Source organism: Labeo rohita, chromosome 10 (genome assembly GCF_022985175.1).
Source record: "Labeo rohita strain BAU-BD-2019 chromosome 10, IGBB_LRoh.1.0, whole genome shotgun sequence".
In the NCBI taxonomy this organism is placed as follows: Eukaryota; Metazoa; Chordata; class Actinopteri; order Cypriniformes; family Cyprinidae; genus Labeo; species Labeo rohita.
The window spans coordinates 2,258,364-2,278,502 of NC_066878.1; the positions used below are offsets into that span (position 1 = coordinate 2,258,364).

Sequence of the window (20,139 nt, forward strand, 5' to 3'; positions counted from 1 at the left end):
ACATGAACTGTTATAACAATGTCCTTACTACCTTTCTGGCACTTGAACATGGTAATCACAATGGTGTAATTACAGAGGTCAGAAAGCTCTTGGATTTCATCAAAAATAACTTAATTTGTGTTTCAAAGATGAACGAAGGTCTTAGGGGTTTGGAAAGACATGACAGTTAATGACAGAATTTCCATTTTTGGGTGCACAAACCCTTAATAAAGCATAATCTTTGTCATCCAGAACACTGCGGGAAAGCCAGCTGTGGGCATCCCCAAAGGTCTCTGAGCGGTACTTGGTGGCCCAGTATCCCATAGTGGGACAGATCAGTCCACGAACACGCAAATCCATGAGCCTGGACATGGGGCAACCTTCCCAGGTCAACACCAAGAAGCTTCTAGGTAACTCCATGTCAGATATATAGGTTTTGTGTAAATGTAATGCTTTTCACTATTAGTTTAATTTGTATATGTGGTTTTAATGATCTTAAAATTTTTCTTAGGCACCAGAAAAAGTTTTGACCACTTGATATCAGACAGCAAAGCACCGAAGAGGCCTGAAATGGAATCGGGCATCACAACACCGCCCAAGATGAGAAGAGTGGCTGAAAATGAATATGAAATTGGTGAGAGTCACAAACAAGTGAAATGACTTTCAATTGTTTGCATCCGTTTATAACTTTTTGTTTCCTGTCGAAAGAAACCCCAAGGATCACACATCACCACCTGCGGAAGGTCTCAGTGTCTGAGTCCAATGTTCTGCTTAATGAGGAAGTTCTCACAGATCCCAAAATACAGGCGCTGCTTCTTACTGTGCTGGTAACATCTTTCTCGGAATGATTAAAAAACATTCTTTCACTTCCTCATTCACAGACAAGTTTGCATGTAGAATTTAAATATTTGTTACTTTATTTAATAATTTTCTGTTCCTCTAAAGTCTTACGTCTTGCTTCCTGCCCTCATCTGCCATTTCCTTCAATTAAACACCCATCCAAACCTCCATCTTCTGAATTTTGACTGTATTGTTTAATGATTTTTCAGGCCACTCAGGTGAAAAACACATCGGATGAATTTGAGCAGAGGATCCTGTATGAGTTTCTAGCTGAGGCCAGTGTTGTCTTCCCAAAGGTCTTTCCTGTTGTGTAAGTCCACCTGCTCTTCAATACATCTGATACAGAATGATAAAACGAGGCTCTTATTGTTGCATGTTGTCTTTTGTTTCAGCCACAACCTCCTGGACTCAAAGATTAATACTTTGTTGTCGCTGTGTCAGGACCCGAATCTTTTGAACCCAGTCCATGGAATTGTGCAGAGTGTAGTTTATCATGAAGAGTCGCCACCTCAGTACCAAACGTCCTACCTGCAAAGTAAAGCAGCACACATCTCTACTACACACACATACACACTCGTGTAGAACTGCTGTCAGAGTCTTGTTTGTGGGTTAAAATGATATTGGATCAGTGGATGTGAGATCAGTCTGATCTGTGAATGTCAGAGTCTAAAGAGTAGGTGTGAGTTCAATTAGAGGAGAAAATTTTAACTTACATTTTACTTACCTTATTTCTACAGCTTTTGGGTTTAATGGACTCTGGAGGTTTGCTGGTCCTTTCTCTAAGGTATATAACATTGAATTTGTTCTCAAAATGCAGAGAAAAGCATTGACCATAATCAGTTACTTTACTGGAGTTTTAGACTTAAAACAGTTAATAAGAGGATAAAGATGTGATTATATAATACCTGCAGAAACATGAGCTGCTCTCTGTTCCACAGCAAACTCAGTTCCCAGACTATGCGGAGCTGATTGTCAAGTTTCTGGATGCACTGATTGACACCTACCTGCCTGGCATCGATGAGGAAACGAGCGAGGAGGGTCTGCGGACGCCCACCTCACCATACCCTCCACCTGTCCAGAGCCAGCTCAGCATCACTGCCAACCTCAACCTCTCCAATTCAATGACCTCACTGGCCACCTCCCAGCATGCACCAGGTGAGTATATAAGACAGTTTAATTTAAGGTGTCTCCTACTATCACAACTGTGAGTTTTTTAGCAACTGTTTTTCACAGATCATGCATGATTATGTCACTTTTTACATGCTGACTAGAGAAAAAAAAGAGTTGATCAAGTAGTGTGAAGTTGTCAGCCTGACACTTCCTGCTTCATTTTAGCCTCCTTTTTTCAGTGTCTCTGCACTCTGCTCAGTGCGGTGTAGTTTATATTTAAACTCTTACTTTGTAGCAGACGAACCCTTACACAGTGTCGTAACCAAGTGGAATGCAACAAGTTTGTGTCCAGACCTCTAAACAAAGACATTATGACAAAATCATTAATCAGAATATATTTGAGTTTTAATATACAGTACAGCTTTGGAGAACAGAATGTGGACAAGTGAGATTTTGATGTGAGCCTGTCTATCCATGCAAGTTGTGGTTTGTTTAGAAGACATAGGATTTACTGAATGTAACTTCACATCGCACTTGCTTAGGACAGTGTTACTTTGTCCATGACACCATGAGTAAACTTAAAGAGATTTCTGCAGATGGCAGATGTCTTTGCAGAAACATTGTTTTTTTTTTTATGTATTATTTGCCATTTGCCTCCTTATGTAAAGTGTCTGTTTTTCGTTTACTTAATCTAGTTAATTTACTATTGTCCCTTGACAAGAAAAAAAAAGTTTTCATTGTGAACTTCATTTATTTACGTTGTTACTTTATGGTTATGATTAAAAGTAAGTTTGTTTCCTGTCAGGCTGTCACACTTCTGTTTTATTTTGGTGGACTATTATGGTTGCAGCATTTTTTTTTCTTTATGTGAAACGCATATGGTCTGTGCTCTAAATTTATTGTCTGTCCCATAGTAAACAATGCCTCTGTTTATAGCAACAGCTTTGCCGCCTTTTGTGCATGCTCATTATAATTTTTGTATCATCTGAGCATGATATGTGGACCATTCTACAGAATTGGTTCAAAGTCAGAATTGGAAAAAAATGTCTTTTCCACATATTTTGTATGTATGCAAATTGTATGATCTAAGTTACACATTTCTAGCAATTGTGCAGTTATTTCTCATATTGTATTTTCAGATAGTTTTGGAATATTTGTTCTCTCCCCACCTTGTAAATATATTTTTTTGCTATTTCTTTAAAATGTTTTAGAGGTATATCAATAACCATTTAATTTTAACAACACAGTGATTTTATGAGATTTGCTCTATTTTGAATCTAGTCTTTCTTTGTAAAATGCATAAGGTTGATCATATTGATTTCAAAATTAAGGATTCATTAGTTTGAATATACATTGAACTTGGTTCACTATCATACCGTCTTAGTTGATAATTCAGTATACTTTATTTTTGATAAAACATCCCATGTTTCAGTAGTGACTTTTTGGTAATGTTTTGGTAGCGACCACATCACATTATAGAATTTTAACTTAAATACTAAAACACTACTAAAATATTAAAAATTTGCATAACTGTACTAAAATTGTTTATTTCCCCCAAATGAACGATTATGTGTTACTTTCTGTCACTACCGAAACGTTTTGGTTGTGACTGTTTCGGAAGTGACAATTTTAGGGAATAACACCTTAAAAAAAAAAAAAAAAAAAAAAAAAGGATGTCACTACTGAAACTCACCAAATGTTTCAGTCGTGACTGTTTCGGTAGTGACAATTTTAGATACTTTTGAGCCTACCTCAAAGATGCTAATCAGCACATGGTTCTGAACAGTAATACACATATAAAAACTAAATGTTATGAAATAACTTCCAAAGAAGTGTGCTTAACTGCAAAAAAAAAAAAAAGGTGTTTGGTAGTGGCGTTTCTTAAAGTTACACACAGATTTTCAGACTTTTAAAAACAAGTTACCTCAGAATGATGGGACCTGTCTACTCACCATGTAGCTATGAGAGAGGGGGACACAGGAATATTTCCTGATCACAAATGTAGGGGGTTTGTTAAAATCAGTCTCAGCTTAATGGACTAAAACATATACTGTTATGGTACTGACATTAAAAATACTAGTCATATATATTTTTTTATAATAAAGTTTCATGATTTACGTAAAATATATATAATAAATATATTTTTTGAAGTTTAATAAAAAAAAAAAAAAAAACATTTAGGGGTTAGAGTTTGGGACAGCCACCTCCCAAATGAAAGTACCCAATAAATGATGATTTTATATATATAAATTAGGGCTGTCAACGATTAATAGCAATTAATCGCATACAAAATAAAAGTTTGAGTTTGCCTAATATATGGGTGTGTACTGTGTATAATTATGTATATATAAATACAAGCACATTCATGTATATATTTAAGAAATATTTTCAAGCATATATATTTATTATAATTTTTATAATTTTATATTATATATAAATAAAATTATTTTGTATATTAATAACATATTTCTCATATATATACACATTAATTTGTGTGTACTTATATATACATAATAATTGCACACAGTACACACACATATATTAGGCAAACTTAAACTTTTATTTTGTATGTGATTAATCGCGATTAATCGTTGACAGCCCTAATATAAATCAATCAAAATTCAATAGATAATAGAAAGCAGGGCTGCCAACTTTCACACATTCAGCGTGAAACCCATGTAATTGACACATTCTCACCATCTTATGCCACATTTTCTCACACAATCAAAAGCACAGTCAGTTAAAACTAAAAGGATATGCTGAAACAGGTTTGATTAAGGCTCCAGTTTGTATTTGTGTCCTGGAAATTACCAAAAGTGTTTTTTTTACAACGTATCGCTGAGCAGTATAGCCAATCACCGACATATCTGTTGATTTCTTAAACACCTGCCATTGCGTTTACTTTTTTTTTTTTTTTTTTTTTTTTTTTTGCCTGCAAGCTTGCAAATCCTCTCACTATAACATGACGTAAATAATATGTTTATATTGAGTATGAAAGACCTTTGTGAGATTGCGATGAACTGAAGTAAGTGACACCTTTTTAGTGATTATAAAGTAAGGGCTATTTTGCTCTTTCAAGGCTAAATATAATCCGGTCAGAATTTTAAATAAAAGTGTTGTTTTTCATGCAATGCAGACTAATAGATTTTTAAATGTGGTTGCAATTATTAATAAATGTAGAGAGAGAGAGAAAACCCTAAAACCCACTGTGGGAATTCTCACTCCAAGTTGAATGCAAAAGTTGACAGCCCTGTAGAAGGATCTTAGTAAACATCTAATAGTTTCATTCTTAAATTCTTTCTTAAAGGAGAAGTCCACTTCCAAAACAAAGATTCACATATAATGTACTCAGCCCATTGTCATCCAAGATGTTGTAAAGAAATTGTTTTTTGAGGAAAACATTTCAGCATTTTTCTCCATATAATGGACGGTTATGGTGCCCCGATTTTGAACTTCCAAAATGAGGTTTAAATGTGGCTTCAACCGATCCCAGCCAAGAAAGAAGGGTCTTATCTAGCGTAACGATCGGTTATTTTCATAAAAATAATACAATTTATATACTTTTTAATGTCAAACACTCGTCTTGTCTTACTCTGCCTGGACTGTTTTCCGGTTCATGACAGTTAGGGTATGTCGAAAAACTCCCATCTCATGTTCTCCCTCAACTTCAAAATCGTCCTATATCGCTGTTTTACCTTTTTTGTTAAGGGTGTTTAATCTTATTTGCATGTTCACTTTGTAAAGACTGGGTCAGAACTTCTGCAGTGATTTTGAAATGATTTTTGAAGTTGAAGGAGAAAATACGATTGGAGTTTTTCGACATACCCTAACTGTCTTGAGTCAGAATACACAGAGTTCAGGGAGAGCAAGACAAGATGAGCATCTGAGATTAAAAAGTATTTAAATAGTATTTTTTTTATTTATGAAAATAACAATTTAATTTTTACACGTACATTTAGTAACAGAAATGAGTGTTAAAATATAGGTTGTATATCTTAAAACTTAAGAAAATGATTTTGCTTGTAGCTTTGTATAATTCTGCTTGTATGTTTTTGCTTTGAGCAGGAATCGATAAAGAGAAGGCGGATCTGTCCCCCACCACGGGTTTGGCAGCCAGCGGACGCACGCGCCACGGTTCAGCCAGCCAGGTCCAGAAACAACGCAGCACCGGCAGCTTTAAAAGACCTAGTATCAAAAAGATTGTATGAGACCTACAGCACAGCAGGGTTTAGCCCCTGCTGGACCTCTAACATACATTACGCTGCATTTTATGCGGTTTCTCCTGCTAAACCCACCGTTTACGGTAATCTATAGGTTCTCTTGAAACTGTTCAGCCGTGTTTGCCAGGATCAAAATAAACTGAACGCCTCTTTTTAAACCAGTCACTGTTTGACACAGGATGGGTGGAAGTCCAAGATGTTGTTGGTTTTGTTTTTACTTTCGAATCACAGACATTGCCTGAAGGTGGTGTCCTGAGTATATTGTTTAAAAGCACTAATTTCCGTCTTAAATATAATAGATGAAAGTATTACCAAGTGCCATTCTTTCGTTCAGTTGTATTTGATTTTTATTTACTATGTCTACGTTTAGCTTTTAGTTTGCATCTTTTGTGGTTGTTACTTTTTAGGGAATGAATGATTTTGTTTCCTGGAGAGTCAGTGGTAATGAGGAACAATTTGTGAGCTTTACCCTAAAATAAAAACGTACAATCGTTCATGCATTACTCAGAGAATTAACCTTTAATAGCCTTTAAATTGTATAGTACAAGAAGAAAATATTTCAAAGTGAAATCATCTGAACTATGATCCCTGTTCAAAACTTTGTGTGAATTTCTGAATTCTGATTGGCCTGAAATGAACTTGCTGTTGTTTCTCATTCTGTTATAGCTGTTGTGGCAAATATGATCTGTCAGTTTTAGATAAAGTTTTAAGATTTAGCATTTAAAAAAGCTGTTTTGCAGCAAAAATAACAAATCAGCTGTCAGTTGAAAAAGGGATGGAGACAGCCAAGATCTCATTGGATTACACTATGATATGGTACCTTGAACAAAAAGAGACTGAAAAAAAAACTCTAATGCTTTTTTTTTTTCAAGTTTATTTGAGCCTTATTTCTTCATATGTTTTGAACTTAAACATTCTGGGTTTTGCAAGACCGTACCATCCAGTTTTGTGTTTGTTGGACTGCAACAGGGTTTCTTTACTGGTCATGTACAGTAAATGTTATGCCTGTGTGTGCTGAAGTTTGTATCTTTGTTTTATTTTTCTTTTAAATTAAATCCAAGCTTGAAATATTTTATCGTTACCCCATATACAATGGTGCCATTTTGACTCTTAAGACATGTTGAAATCTGTGTGTGGGGGGTTAATTTTATTTTTCTGTTCCTCTAATCATTGCTTTCATATTGGTACGTCTTAATGTGAGAAAGGTCAAGGGTTGAACATGGGTTTCGTAATGGCAGAGATTGTTGGATGTTTCAAACACTAGAGTGAAGTTTTCTTCTCTTTCGGCACTTGAGGTTATGCAAACTTTTACATAATTGTTCTCTTTTGTTTCCTTTTTTATGCTGAGAGCTTCACCTCTGTAAATATTTTTTGTGTAAAAATAGAAAAGTATATTTACTACACTGTAAATACAAGTGACTATGACATTGTATTATTTTGCTTTTTGTAAAGCAGTTAATTACTGAATATGTACAACATAAAATATGAATTATTGTCAATCAATCATGTTCACTGCATTATGTCAATTAACATAGAGGAAATATTGAGGGTTGCACTGAAGATGGAAATCTTTGTGTCCTCTGGGCCCCCTTTATAATACATTATTGTTATCATCTGATTTCATATTTACAGATGTAACACTAATAAAGTCCATTTCTGTCCAGTTTTTATCATTGTGTTTTGTCTTACTACTAGTTTTGACTTGCTGGTCAAAAGGTCACACTTTCTATTTAGATGAACCACATCTGAAGACTTCGCTGTATATTCCTGATCTGTTTCGCTGAAGTAAATGAGTAGATCTATACAGTAATTTTATTTAAAATAAAATATTAAAGAAGTTCACTTCCAGAATGAACATTTCCTGCTAAATTACTCACCCCATTTCATCCAAAATGTCTTTCTTCAGTTGAAAACTTCAATGGTGACCAACAGGTTGAAGGTTCAAACTGCAGTTTCAGTGCAGCTTCAAAAGACTCTACATGATCCCAGCCGAGGAATAAGACTCTTATCTAGAAAATCGATCGGTCGTTTTCTTAAAAAAATACAAATTCATATACTTTTTAACTACAAATACTTGTCCTGCACTAGCTCAACCTCACGCGTTGCGTAATCATACACGCGTGACAAAGGCGGAAGTACTGACCCAGTGTTTACAAAGCAAACGTGCAAAGAAAGTCAAACGCCCTTTACAAAAAAGCAGTTGGGGAAGAAAATGACCTACCCTACCCTACCTTTTTAAACTGAAGTACAAAGACGAAGAACTAATTTATGCATGCATGTGACAGAGCTAGTGCTAAATGAGCATTTGTGGTTAAAAAGTATATACATTTTTTTTATATATATATCATTTTGCTAGATAAGACATTTATCCTTCAGCTGAGATCATGTTGAGCCCTTTGAAGCTGCACTGAAACTGCAATTTGGACCTGGAAGTTCAAAATCGGGGCACCATAGCAGTCCATTATATGGAGAAAATTCCTGGAATGTTTTCCTAAAAAAAAATTTTATTTCTTTGCGATTGAAAGAAAGACACAAACATCTTGGATGACATGGGGGTGAGTAAATTATCAGGACATTTTCATTCTGGAAGTGTAAAAACAATAAAATTGTAAAAAGTTGGAACTTTTTCCTGTAATCCCTGTAACCTGACCAAATAAATCTTGACAGGGATTTTTAATTTAATGGTAAATGTAGATTATCAATACCTTGTGTGCAAACATCTAAGACCTGATACCTCAGGTGAATTGTAAAACGCTGTTACACATTCATAGAGATAAAACATTTACATAAAGGTTTTACTTCTGTTTACATATGTTATTAAAATGTTAGTTAAACTCAAAAATATAAAAGTTTACCATGGTTTTTAATGATGCAGCGTCGTTAATTTCACGGGTGTTTCAAGTCCGACTCCGTTTCCCGCTTGTCAGTTTGAGCGGGAGACCGCTTACCAACAGACCACACCCTTAATCACTATAGACCAATCGAAACACTTTTTACACGTATTTAGCCTTGTTCTGTGTCTGATTGGTTATGTATCTCTTTTTTTGTAATTATGTACTAACTACTGTAAATAATATATTTTGTATTTCCATTTTTCAAAAGTCACATTTTATAGTGAAGTTTTTAATTTTGTTGTTACATTTTACATACATCACCTGAGCTATAGATTACTGTCACGAACACACGTGCGCTCCCGTGACGTCACGCACACACCAGCACTGCTGAGCATCACGGTGAGCAGAAAGACATTAAACAGGAGCTCGAAGTATATATAAAATGAATATCTCTTTCAGATTTGTTTGTTCGGTGACGCATGTGTTGATTAGTTAAACTGGTTTTCACAGTAAACCCAAAATTGACTTAAACCACGTGTTGACCCCATAAAGGTAAACTCATTACTCAAATGGGATCAAATGTAGTGAAGCATTTGTCCAATTATTAAAATCACAGAATGACTGAGGCTCTGTTACTGCGTTTACTTGAACAGTTTTCTTAATTCATATTTCCTCGGAATTTCATGGCTGCATGTTATTATTCCAACTCATTTAACCGCAATTCAATAAAAATGCATTTGATTTGCCAATGTACCCAATTTTAAAGAATCATTTTGATAGTGGGATTCATCTGTGTCCCTCTATACACAAGGAATCATTGACACATTAATATTTTTGCAGTAAAAATGTTTGTTTGGGAATTAGAAGGGTCTAGTTTTATTCTCAGGGTTGTTGTTTTTGGTGTACTTTGACCTATACTTTGACCCCCATAAACCTCTTATTGAGCTGAATTGTTAACACATTTTGATACTGATACTCATGGGCGGCCAGAAATCAAGATGTGTGGTGAATGTCATGGTGACAGCAGTATTTAACAACGCCGCGTGTGTCGATTATGTGTTGCTTGGATATTTGAGCTGCTAATGAGATTGCTCTAGTTCAGTCTTCTATTGCAGAAGTGTTGGTGTCAAGACTCGCTCCCCCTCTGAGCTCAGATGTCTCTCCTTACAGTCTAGTGCCACTCAAGACTAGGGATGGTCTTATTAGATGTAGCTGACCTCTCGATCTCTCCCTCTCTTGCAGTGGGATCAGTGGAAAGAGGATGCTGCTGTCGTTTAGGCCGCTGATCTCCGTCTCTGTGTTGACTCTGTTGGGCTGGTGCTGGTACAGCTTCAGGAGAAGGAGGAGGACGACGACAGCTCCTCTCTGGACTAAAGAGAACATGAGTTGTTCGGACAAAAGCAGCCCTCTTCAATCCTCCCCCGCTGACTCCAGTATTTTGGGGGAAAGGTCAGTAGTGCAGAGTGTACACCAGTTGTCTTGTTTAAAGGTTGCATTCTTGGTTATCTTTGTAATATCTTCTTATGTTAATTCTTCTCTACAAATATGCGTTATCTAAGTTGTAAATGTTTAGTAAATTTGACCTATAAGTCCTACAAAAAAAAAATGTATTCATAATTATAGAGATGTCTTTTTGTTGAGGAACGGGAGCTCCATTGCAAGGGGCTTTGACCACGTGGAGTAATGTTTTCATTTTTCACAAATGGAAAATCTTGGTTCATGCTAAGTTATCCTAAAAATTTATCTTGACCAGTCCAAGTACATCTCATTCAAAAAACAGACAGATTTGCATTTTCGAGTAAAGACAGACTGTTTCTGTTTTTCTTTTCCTACAGTGACCTGAACATGGACCACAGCATCTCAGGATCCTCTGAAATTAAAAACCTTACCAGCACCTCTTCCAAAATTGGCCTCACCAAGGGAATTCGACCTGAGCCAGAAGGAGAAGTATCCGTTCGTTTCCCTGACACTCTCCGAACTGAGCAAGAAAAGGACAACATTGCTGGCGATGGTCATCCATACTGTGGAGAAGTTATTGAAGAGGACTCTGGGCTTGAATCTGATCCGATTTGTCTCTCTTCAAACCGCCTTTCCACCGACTCTCACACTTTAACAGAGCAACAGTCAGGTCCTGTCCGCTTGGACAGTCATGATGGCAGCAGCCTGTCTGATCTCTCACCTGAAAGAAGCCAGGAGAGCATGGAGAAGATCAGCTCTGTTCAGGTCCAACAGGTCATAGACGCAGCCATAAACCAGGAACCCAGCGATCCACATGAGCTTGCTAGTGTTTCGAGATCTCCAAAGGGTGGATTTCAACATGCTGCTCAAGAATCATTCAGCAGTGATGACGACAACAGAGTATCCCACGCCGGCTCATTCAGGGATAAACTGCTCAGCCATTTAGGAGATGATTCTGGATGTGGTTCCTGCTTCTCAGAGGATGCATGTGGTGCAGATGGGCTGACCAGAGAGTTGTCCGAGGAGGCCCAAGGGTTTTTGATGACTCCCACAGAAGCAGACACAGTCAGCACTGAGAGCAAAATGACTTCCAGCGTGCTCGGAGTGGCGGAGGGAGAGGAGCTGGCCTTGAGAGGCGCGTGAAACATTTACTTTCCGAACTCATGCTGTTATCCTTCTGTTAAATTATTGCGATTATAGAAATGACTGAATGAAATTGACTTTGACATAAAGTCAGACTTCATATGCTTCTATCACAAAGCAGTAAAAATATCTTAGTGTGTCATTCATATGGATCTCATCTCCAGGTTCAGGTGTTAAAAGCTGCATTGGTGCTGACACACAGGTGAGCAGCTTGGCTCCACCTCCAGCCCCACCCATCATTCTCTGGGACATCGAGGTGCCAGCGGTGAGCTCCGCCCACAGATACACCCACATACTGGTAGTGTTTGAACATGAGCCCATTGTGTATGAACGTGTTCAGAGATGCACCACAGCAGCATAGATACATGATCTTGAAGAATTAGACTTACTATAGAAGAGCTCAAGTTACAGGACATATAGAGGCCTGTATACGTTTTGTTTGTGTGTGTTGAGGTTTGTTTTGCTGCTATAAGAGGAGTGACAGGAAAACCTGTTTTCCTTTGAAGCTTTAAATCAAGATCTGTCTTTGCAGCATCTGGTGGGTCGATTGATCGGGAAGCAGGGAAAGTTCATGAACTTCCTGAAACAGAGCTCTGGAGCAAAGATCTATGTTTCCACCCTGCCGTTCACTCAGGAGGTTCAAATCTGCCACATCCAGGGTGAGTTTGATGATGATGATGATGATGATGGGACCTCACTCCGTGCAGGAGCCCAACGCTGAATTCATGTCTGTGTTTGTTTATCCAGGCTCTCAGCAGCAGGTGAATGATGCTCTCTCACTCATCAGGAAGAAGTTTAAAGATCTGGATCTGTCAAATTGTGTTCCTCTGCCCTGCCTGTCCATTACATCCTGGGTGAGGACCCTTAAAATCAAATCATTAACTCATTTCTCAAATCATACAATAGCTTTGTGGGAGGAATACAGTAGTCAACAATTGAAGTGGATCAAATTTGTCCTGAAACCAAAACAACATCCATTCTTGTCTTAGGACAACTTTAATGAACTTTTTTTGATCCACTTCAAATGTTGACTACTGTAGACCAAAATGTAAGTGGATTTAAAGGGATATTTCTAAGATAGAGCTAACCCCACCAAAAAAAGTATATGTGATTGGGCTACTTTTGAGTAGCAATTGGGCAGATTTTGTTGTGAAAACCTGGCAACCCTGACATGCCAAGTTTGATACCAGTGAGACTGAATATCCTGACTTGATGTGTCTTGAGGTTCCAATTTAATGCATGACTGAATGTGAGATTAGCCATTGTGTTTTAAAAGCTGTGAGTTGTTCTATTGTCTCTGTAGCTGCTGCTGCCTCAGGATGTGTTTGTGGAGGTGATCGTTTCACGGGTGGAGGCGGGTCATCATCTGTTCATTCAGCAGCACAAGCATCCATCTTATCAGGCCCTTCCCACCCTTATACAGCACATGCAGCTCTGCTACTCTCAGCCGGGATGCCCCAGCCTGCCCACACCTGTTGAAGGTATACAGATCCTTACTTACATCTTCCATATTTTAGAATACTAGTAAAGTAGAAATAAAATAACACATTTCGAAGTATGTAGAAACAAACTTCACAAGGTTCAGAAATCATTCTAAAACTTTTGAACACACTGTATGTACAGTACACACACACACAGATAGACATTATCTCTGATAGTATGTCCTAAATGTCATGAAATGATGCTCAAACTGTGGCAAGACAAATTATAAGTAGGTTTCAAGAAAGCAATGTGGTCATCTCTATAATAATTTAGATTTCTTGCTGTTATCTAGTTTGGGGAAGTCTGTCTATTTTCTGTTTGTCTCTCTGTCAGTGGGGGTGGTCTGTGCAGCTCCGGTAACAGGAAGTGGCTGGCAGAGAGCCCAGGTCATTCAGTATGACAGAGAGTCTGGCATGGCTCATATCAGATATGTAGATAATGGAGGTTATGACACTGTCAACAGCGCCTCCCTCAGGCAGATCAGGTCAGGTGGCCCACATTTGGTTTGATTATTCGTCTCTAACTGTTTTGGAATGAGTTCAATCTGATCTTTGCAGCTTGTTTTCACAGGTCAGACTTTGTAGCGTTGCCATTCCAGGCATCAGAGGTTCTGCTGGACAATATCGCTCCTTTGCCAGGTAAAAACATTGACCTGTTTATGATTTTTATGATTGTCCCTGGGCCACAAAACCAGTCCTAAGGGTCAACTTTGTCAAATTGAGATTTATACATCATTTGGCATATGGTTTGTTAGGATAGGGCAATATTTGCTGAGATACAACTATTTGAAAATCTGAAATGAGGGTGCAAAAAAATCTAAATATTGAGAAATGTTCCTTTAAAGTTGTCCAAATGAAGTTCTTAGCAATGCATATTACTAATAAAAAATAAGTTTTGATATTTACAGTACGACATTTACAAAATATCTTCATGGAACATTATCTTTATTTAATATTCTAATGATTATTGGCATTAAAGAAAAATCAATTATTTTGACCCATACAATGTATTGTTGGCTTATTGTTGCTATTGCTACAAATATACCAGTGCTACTTAAGACTGGTTTTGTGGTCTACGATCACATATACAGTATTATTATTCTTTGTGCATTTTGTAAAAAATCTGACAAATATATCATAAATACTGAATTATGCTAAAAAACAAAACAAAATGCCGTTGTTTGCTTTCAAAGGTGAGGAAGAGTTTTCCCTGGAGGCCAAAGCAGCGCTGGAGGAATTAACTGCGAATATGGCCTTAATCATAAAGGTTATAACAAGAAAACACATTTGCCTTTCAGTTTTTTTTTTCCTGGTGTATTTAGCACATTGATTATTTCCATGGTATTGAATGATTTCACTAGGCTGGAGATTCTCAAAGTTTTTTTTGTCAGCTCTTTGATTTTAAAATATTTACTTGAAATACCCCCTGAGATTTCAAATGAATATTTTCAGTAGTTTACAAATACATTTGAATGTTCACAGTTGATTTATTGTCACATAACATACAGGAAAAGCCTTTTTTATTTAAATTTTAATTTTACAATTTCTATAAGACATTCAGACATAATGGATGTTGTTTATGGTCAGGTGACAGGCAGTCAAGACGGCCTTCCTTTGGTGCACATGTGGAAACAGGCAGGAGATGAGGTGTGTATGTCTATTTTTAATTACTAAATCTTTAAATTTCAGTTATAACTGTTTCTTATGTTTTGTGTGTCTGCAGGTGGTTCTGGTGAACAGATTACTGTCTGAACGTGAGTTTTGCACCTGGTTTGAGACGCAGTGATGTCACAGCTTTTCATTTTTCCTTTCTTGAACACACTTTTGTAAATCAGTAAATCATGTATTACACTTTTTGTACATTTGTTTGTTGTATGAAGATTTGTTGGAGACCTCATTTTTGAAGAATTCTCTTTAAATGGTTAATATTATGATATTTGATATTATTTAATAATAATTGAATTAAGTTATTGCCGCAGAATGCATTGTAGAGTAACCAAAGCTGCTTACAAAAACACCTATTCAGATTAACTCTTGAATGCTGATGGTTTGAAAGATTGTGTTGTGCTCAGGTATTTTGATATTGAAGTGTATAGATTTTTTTGGTAGCAATTTGTTCTCTGTTTAGAAATATTTGTTTTTCTCTTGGTCTTTGTATTTTGTTTCTTTTCTGTAAGATAAGGGTTGGGACAGTGTTGTGCTCTCTGACTGTAAAGCCTTAAAAGAACTCCAGCAGTGAAGTGCATTATGATCCCCTGCTGAAATTAACTTGTAAGGTTCAGTGCTCTGTACTCTCATGCTGACGCTGCCAAACATTTCACTGCTGTTGAAGTAAAAGATTAGGTGGATATCACAAACATGGTGTACCTTCCTGTCTCATGCTTATGCTGACTTTGCCTTAATTACAATATAGTGTTTAAAACTTTATAAACTGCTTATCCAACTGCTTCAATGTGAAAATAAGTCTATGGGCGAGACTTCCGGTTCATTAGCCGCTATAGGGAAATAACGAGAAGAATACGTACAGTAAACGGTAAAAGTGTTTGCACCATAAACCAGTGTGCTCATAATTAAGATAATACATTAAAATAATATGGTAAGACATAGTAATTTGCAGTATCAAGCAGCAAAACAATCTGTTTTGTACAGCTAAAAATAGCTGGATGCAGATGAGACCGGAAGCCAACACCATAAAATTTACAATGGCTCTTACGGGAAAAATGCTCTTAAAGCATTTGCCTGCTCTTACGAGAAAAATAAGATAGATAGAATTTTAGGGGGAAAAAAGTGAAAAAATCTATTTTTTTTAAATAACTGCCCTGAAAAACCTGCGTCACAGATATTGAACAAGACAAAAGCTAAGAGTTGCTAAGGGAAAAAGACTTAAATTTGGCTCCATATTTACCTTTAGTGCATGGTTTATAGACAATAACGTCTGTCGTTTTAGCCCATGTTGGATTAATTTAGTATGTCTCAATATCTTCCTAACAGTTAAAAAGACCTTATAAAATCCACTGATTTGAAAAAATAAAATGCACCTGCTACTTCTGGCCAACAGATGTCACTCAATGTAAAGCTTTGAATAGCTGGTTAGTGTTCATTTTTAAACGTGAGAATATATATTTATACAGTGTATGAGGGTGATTGCTGTAATATATCAATCCAAAAAAGCAGAAAACTGCTCTGGAAAACCTGTCCAGCAGGATTATTAGTGGCGATTAACAGGAAAATACATCCAGTTGACTTGAATAAATGTCACATGGCTGTGTACCCATGTGAAAGATTACACAGCGAAGCACTTTCTAGAGAAAAGGTGACTTAAATTGCAATGATTTGCATGAAATATCATGGAAAAGTGTGCCGAAATGGGCTGAATATTTAAAGTGACTGCTGACATTCTTCAATAAACATGCAGAAAGCTCTCTGTATTTGGCCTTGCTCTGGTATCTGCCAGCCGCAGGGGGTCTGATTGGTTTGCTGGAGGAAGCTGAATGTCACGGCTGATTCTGTTGCATGTGCACTCTAGCATTCTCCATTTTAACTTTGAGATTTCTATGCCTAACCCTTCCCTAAGAAGAAAATCCTCTCATTTCCAGAGTGGCCTGATGAATGTGTATTATCCTAAAGAGGCGCATTGATCTGTTAGGCAGCTAACAGATGCACAGCATTAAAAAATGAGACTTTCAGTAAGTAGAAGATCCACTCATTAATCAAACACAGATGCTGCTGTGACTGTGGGTCTCCCTCACAGATTGGGCTCATATAACATGATGCAGCTTACTTTTCTTGATAGAGGAAACACTCACACTACTTCTAAAACTTTCCACAATGTACCCTTTACCAGCAGAAGTCATTTTAATACCAAATACTGGAGTTAGAACATAAATTTCAGACTGTGGTTCTGGACTGCTATGGGTTTGAGAAAGTTTATTAGAACATTAGCAGCATGATCTATGTGTTTACTAAGTGAGGCAAGATATTATTGGCTGGTTAAAGAGTACTCATTTGGCAACGGGAAGCAGTGCTCTTATTTTCCACAGTGATCTGGTTCTGTGAAACTAGAGCTGCAGTCATTTGATAAACTTCCTATTCGAGCATTTCCATATCAATGAAGTCAGCAGATGTCACACTAACACTGATCTATCCATTCTGCATGCTCACTCAGCAAAGCAGGGAAAGGCTCTGAAATACATTGCCTGCGTGTGTGGGGGTGTCAAGTTTTCATGACCCTCCTGGAAAATTAACATACATATCAAATGATGTCTTATGTTTATGGATAAACAATATCATTAAGTATAAAAACAATAGAAATCACTGGAAAGTCCACACCATGTAAGAAAAACATGCATTCCAAGTGTTTCATACAGTAAGCTCCTGCGTTTTTTAGTATCATTGATATAGCCTACTATTATATTTTTTGTTAATATCTTGAATTAGATGTTATTCTGTTTTGATTTTAATTTTAGTTAAAATTTCTGACTAAAGTATGGCTATCCACCTTTTCTTTAAACACAGAAGTAAGCTTATGGGTGAGACTTCCGGTTCATTAACCCGCTATAGAATAACAATGTGTTTTTACAAACCAGTATGTTCATAATTAAGATTGTACATTAAAATAGTATGGTAAGACACACCAATTTGCAATACAAAGCAGCAAAATGAGCTATTTTGTACAGCTAAAAATAGCTGGATGCGGATGAGACGGAAGCCAAACCCATAACGTACGGAAAAAAGGTAGTTTTTAAATTAGCTTTTAGTTTTTTTGTTTAAGTTAATTTAGTTTAGTTTATTTTAGTACAGTTACTTTGGTAACTAAAGTTTTTTTTTTATGGTTTGGTTTTAGTTGTAGTTAACAATATTATCTACTGAAAGGTGCCAGAAGAATGCAAAGGCCTCCACCTTTTAAGACAGACAATTGAAATTCAAACAAAGCTGATCATTTATAAAGTATATGTATCTTCTTACATCTTACATTTACTAATTACTGATTTTGTGGGGATTTATGACATTGCCACTAACAGAATAGGCTATGCTTGTGCCACAAAGAAAATTTTGTTTTTATGTCGATGTTTTGAGTAACAGTGTTTAGTTAATTTTCAAAAAGCCTCTTGGTTGTATTTATTCAGAAGGTGGCGCAAATGCAAACTTTATGATGGTTTAAAGACCTTACTGAAGAACTGAATGTACTCTCGTGGTTCCTGTCAAACGCTGCTAACCAACAGAGGGCGTGGTTTCCTTTGATAGGTAGGCGCAGATCTCCGTCGGATTGGTTGGCTGACGCGTTGAGCCACGCCCCCTCCGGAGAGGGGCGGGAGCTGCGCGCAGATCCCACGTGTGACGCTAGCGCTCCCGGTTCGGTAATATTCCTTGAGCTGGGGCTGCAGTGCCCGTGTGTGTGTGTATGCGTGTGTTTGGAGTTGGTTGGGCTTTGAGCTATGGAAGCGGACGCGAGTCAAGTCACCTCTGGAAGCCCGAACGATTCGCAACACGACCCGGGGTAAGAAGACAGGACGAGTGCGCGCGCGCGTGCGCGTCCGTCTCTGTGTTTGGAGTTTGATTCTGTCCTTCCTCGCGCAGTTCTGCTGATGTTTTGATTGACAGGTCATTTTTAACGGCTCGTTTCAGCCGGTTCACAGCTCAAGCTGTTCGTAGGTCGCTCTTTATGAGGTATTTACACGGAAAATGGCCGTTTTGACATCTGGAGTCACTTATACCATGTTTTCTCCTTACAGTAAAATGTTTATCGGTGGCCTCAGCTGGCAAACCTCACCAGGTAAGGCGAATTTCTTCTGTTTTGAAGTTGTTTCGCTTTATATGTGTCCGTGGCACGCAATGAGAGCTTTGTGGTGTTTGTATGTGTGTCACTGCGCACAAGGTTATTGTAATTTCCAGTCATCTGACACTAAAAGCGAGCGACGCGACAAAACTTGAACGCTCTCATTATAATCAGCGAAGTGTGAAGCGCGCGACCTTCGTTGATTATAACGGCAGCGTGCGGGCTTATGCCCGTCGCTCACTTGCACCGTAGACACGCCGTAACCCTCTTGTGTCCTTGTGTTTGTCTTCAGACAGCCTTAGAGACTATTTCAGTAAATATGGGGAGATCAGAGAATGTATGGTGATGCGCGACCCCACAACCAAACGCTCCAGGTAAACACACGTGCTCTCTCTATGTTCCTCTGTCTTTATTCTGCTGTATTACAATGTGTTAAGGGCAGATGAAGAGTAAAGGGACAGGCAGCTGATTCACTGAGTTAGGGGGACTGTACTGCAAGAGTGCCATTCCTATTGAGTGACTTCTAAATCATATTACAAAGGACAGTGTTTTTGCTCATATGTATTGTAGGTTATATATGTGACCCTGGACCACAAAACCAGTCATAAGTAGCACTTGTATGTATTTATAACAATAGCAAAATTATCGATTTTTCTTTCATGCCAAAAATCATTAGGCTATTAACATCATGTTCCATAAAATTATTTTGTAAATTTCCTACTGTAAATGTATCATAACTTGATTAGTAATATGCATTGCTAAGAACTTCATTTGGACAACTTTAAAGGCGATTTTTTCCTCAATATTTTTATTTATTTTATTTTTTATTTTTTGCAAAATCAGATTTCTAGACTTTCAAATAGTTGTATCTCGGCCAAATGTTGTCCGATCCTAACAATTAAAAGCTTATTTATTCATGATGTATAAATCTCAATTAAAGAAAAAAATTGACCTTACGACTGGTTTTGGGGTCACATATATTGGTGTGTATGTGTATACACATGCATATGAATAGATACATACATGTGTATCTCAGTCTTATGTCTTTTATACATAATTGACAGTTCCCTGTACAGGTGAGGTGACCCTAATAAGGCCACATATGCCCACTTGTTATATTTTAAAGTGCGTAAATACAAAGAATGAGAGAAATTCAATTCAAGTTTATTTGTATAGTGCCTTTCAAGGTACAAATCAATGCAAAGCAGCTTTACAGAAAATTTAAAGTTTCAACATTATGTTTAGTAGTGGTTTATCGGTGGTGACTATATTATTATGACTAGTCACTGTAATTTCTA

General features: G+C 37.2%; 3 protein-coding genes across 7 annotated transcripts in view; all 3 read left to right on the forward strand.

Annotated features, from left to right (window-relative positions):
- nf1b (neurofibromin 1b) overlaps positions 1 to 7,016 on the forward strand; it is a 71,020-nt gene extending 64,004 nt beyond the window's left edge. Inside the window, 8 exon segments of the mRNA XM_051121241.1 lie at positions 232 to 389; positions 491 to 613; positions 688 to 806; positions 1,029 to 1,129; positions 1,212 to 1,354; positions 1,557 to 1,603; positions 1,758 to 1,974; positions 5,995 to 7,016. Of these exon segments, the coding sequence (XP_050977198.1) occupies positions 232 to 389; positions 491 to 613; positions 688 to 806; positions 1,029 to 1,129; positions 1,212 to 1,354; positions 1,557 to 1,603; positions 1,758 to 1,974; positions 5,995 to 6,137 (1,051 nt within the window). The 3' untranslated portion in view covers positions 6,138 to 7,016.
- Positions 7,017 to 9,223: 2,207 nt separating this feature from the next.
- On the forward strand, positions 9,224 to 15,416 carry akap1a (A kinase (PRKA) anchor protein 1a). Of its 2 annotated transcripts, none has more exons than XM_051121246.1 (12): positions 9,224 to 9,382; positions 10,226 to 10,432; positions 10,819 to 11,576; positions 11,749 to 11,849; positions 12,117 to 12,243; positions 12,332 to 12,438; positions 12,888 to 13,065; positions 13,400 to 13,550; positions 13,637 to 13,704; positions 14,259 to 14,332; positions 14,653 to 14,712; positions 14,789 to 15,416. In XM_051121246.1, the coding sequence occupies exons 2-12, from the start codon at positions 10,245 to 10,247 to the stop codon at positions 14,849 to 14,851; spliced, it is 1,875 nt and encodes a 624-aa protein (XP_050977203.1). In that variant the 5' UTR covers positions 9,224 to 9,382; positions 10,226 to 10,244; the 3' UTR covers positions 14,852 to 15,416. The 2 variants fall into 2 exon arrangements, with proteins under 2 accessions (XP_050977203.1, XP_050977204.1); XM_051121247.1 differs by lacking the exon at positions 9,224 to 9,382 and adding an exon at positions 9,394 to 9,535.
- A 2,969-nt stretch (positions 15,417 to 18,385) lies between these two features.
- The window catches only part of msi2a (musashi RNA-binding protein 2a), a 171,470-nt gene continuing 169,716 nt past the window's right edge, over positions 18,386 to 20,139 (forward strand). For 3 of the 4 annotated variants that reach the window (XM_051121253.1, XM_051121251.1, XM_051121254.1), the window contains exons 1-3: positions 18,387 to 18,562; positions 18,798 to 18,838; positions 19,134 to 19,215. In XM_051121253.1, the coding sequence (XP_050977210.1) occupies positions 18,501 to 18,562; positions 18,798 to 18,838; positions 19,134 to 19,215 (185 nt within the window). In that variant the 5' untranslated portion in view covers positions 18,387 to 18,500. Of the gene's footprint in view, positions 18,563 to 18,797; positions 18,839 to 19,133; positions 19,216 to 20,139 lie in introns of all 4 variants that reach the window. The other variant, XM_051121250.1, reaches the window with a different exon arrangement.

What these genes read in the sequence shown, in the direction of transcription:
- akap1a (XM_051121246.1), top strand. Translation starts at nt 10,245, where the DNA reads ATGCTGCTGTCGTTTAGGCCGCTGATCTCCGTCTCTGTGTTGACTCTG. An exon ending in CAATATCGCTCCTTTGCCAG is followed by an intron (nt 13,705 to 14,258) that starts GTAAAAACATTG and finishes TTGCTTTCAAAG; the next exon opens with GTGAGGAAGAGTTTTCCCTG. An exon ending in ATATGGCCTTAATCATAAAG is followed by an intron (nt 14,333 to 14,652) that starts GTTATAACAAGA and finishes GTTTATGGTCAG; the next exon opens with GTGACAGGCAGTCAAGACGG.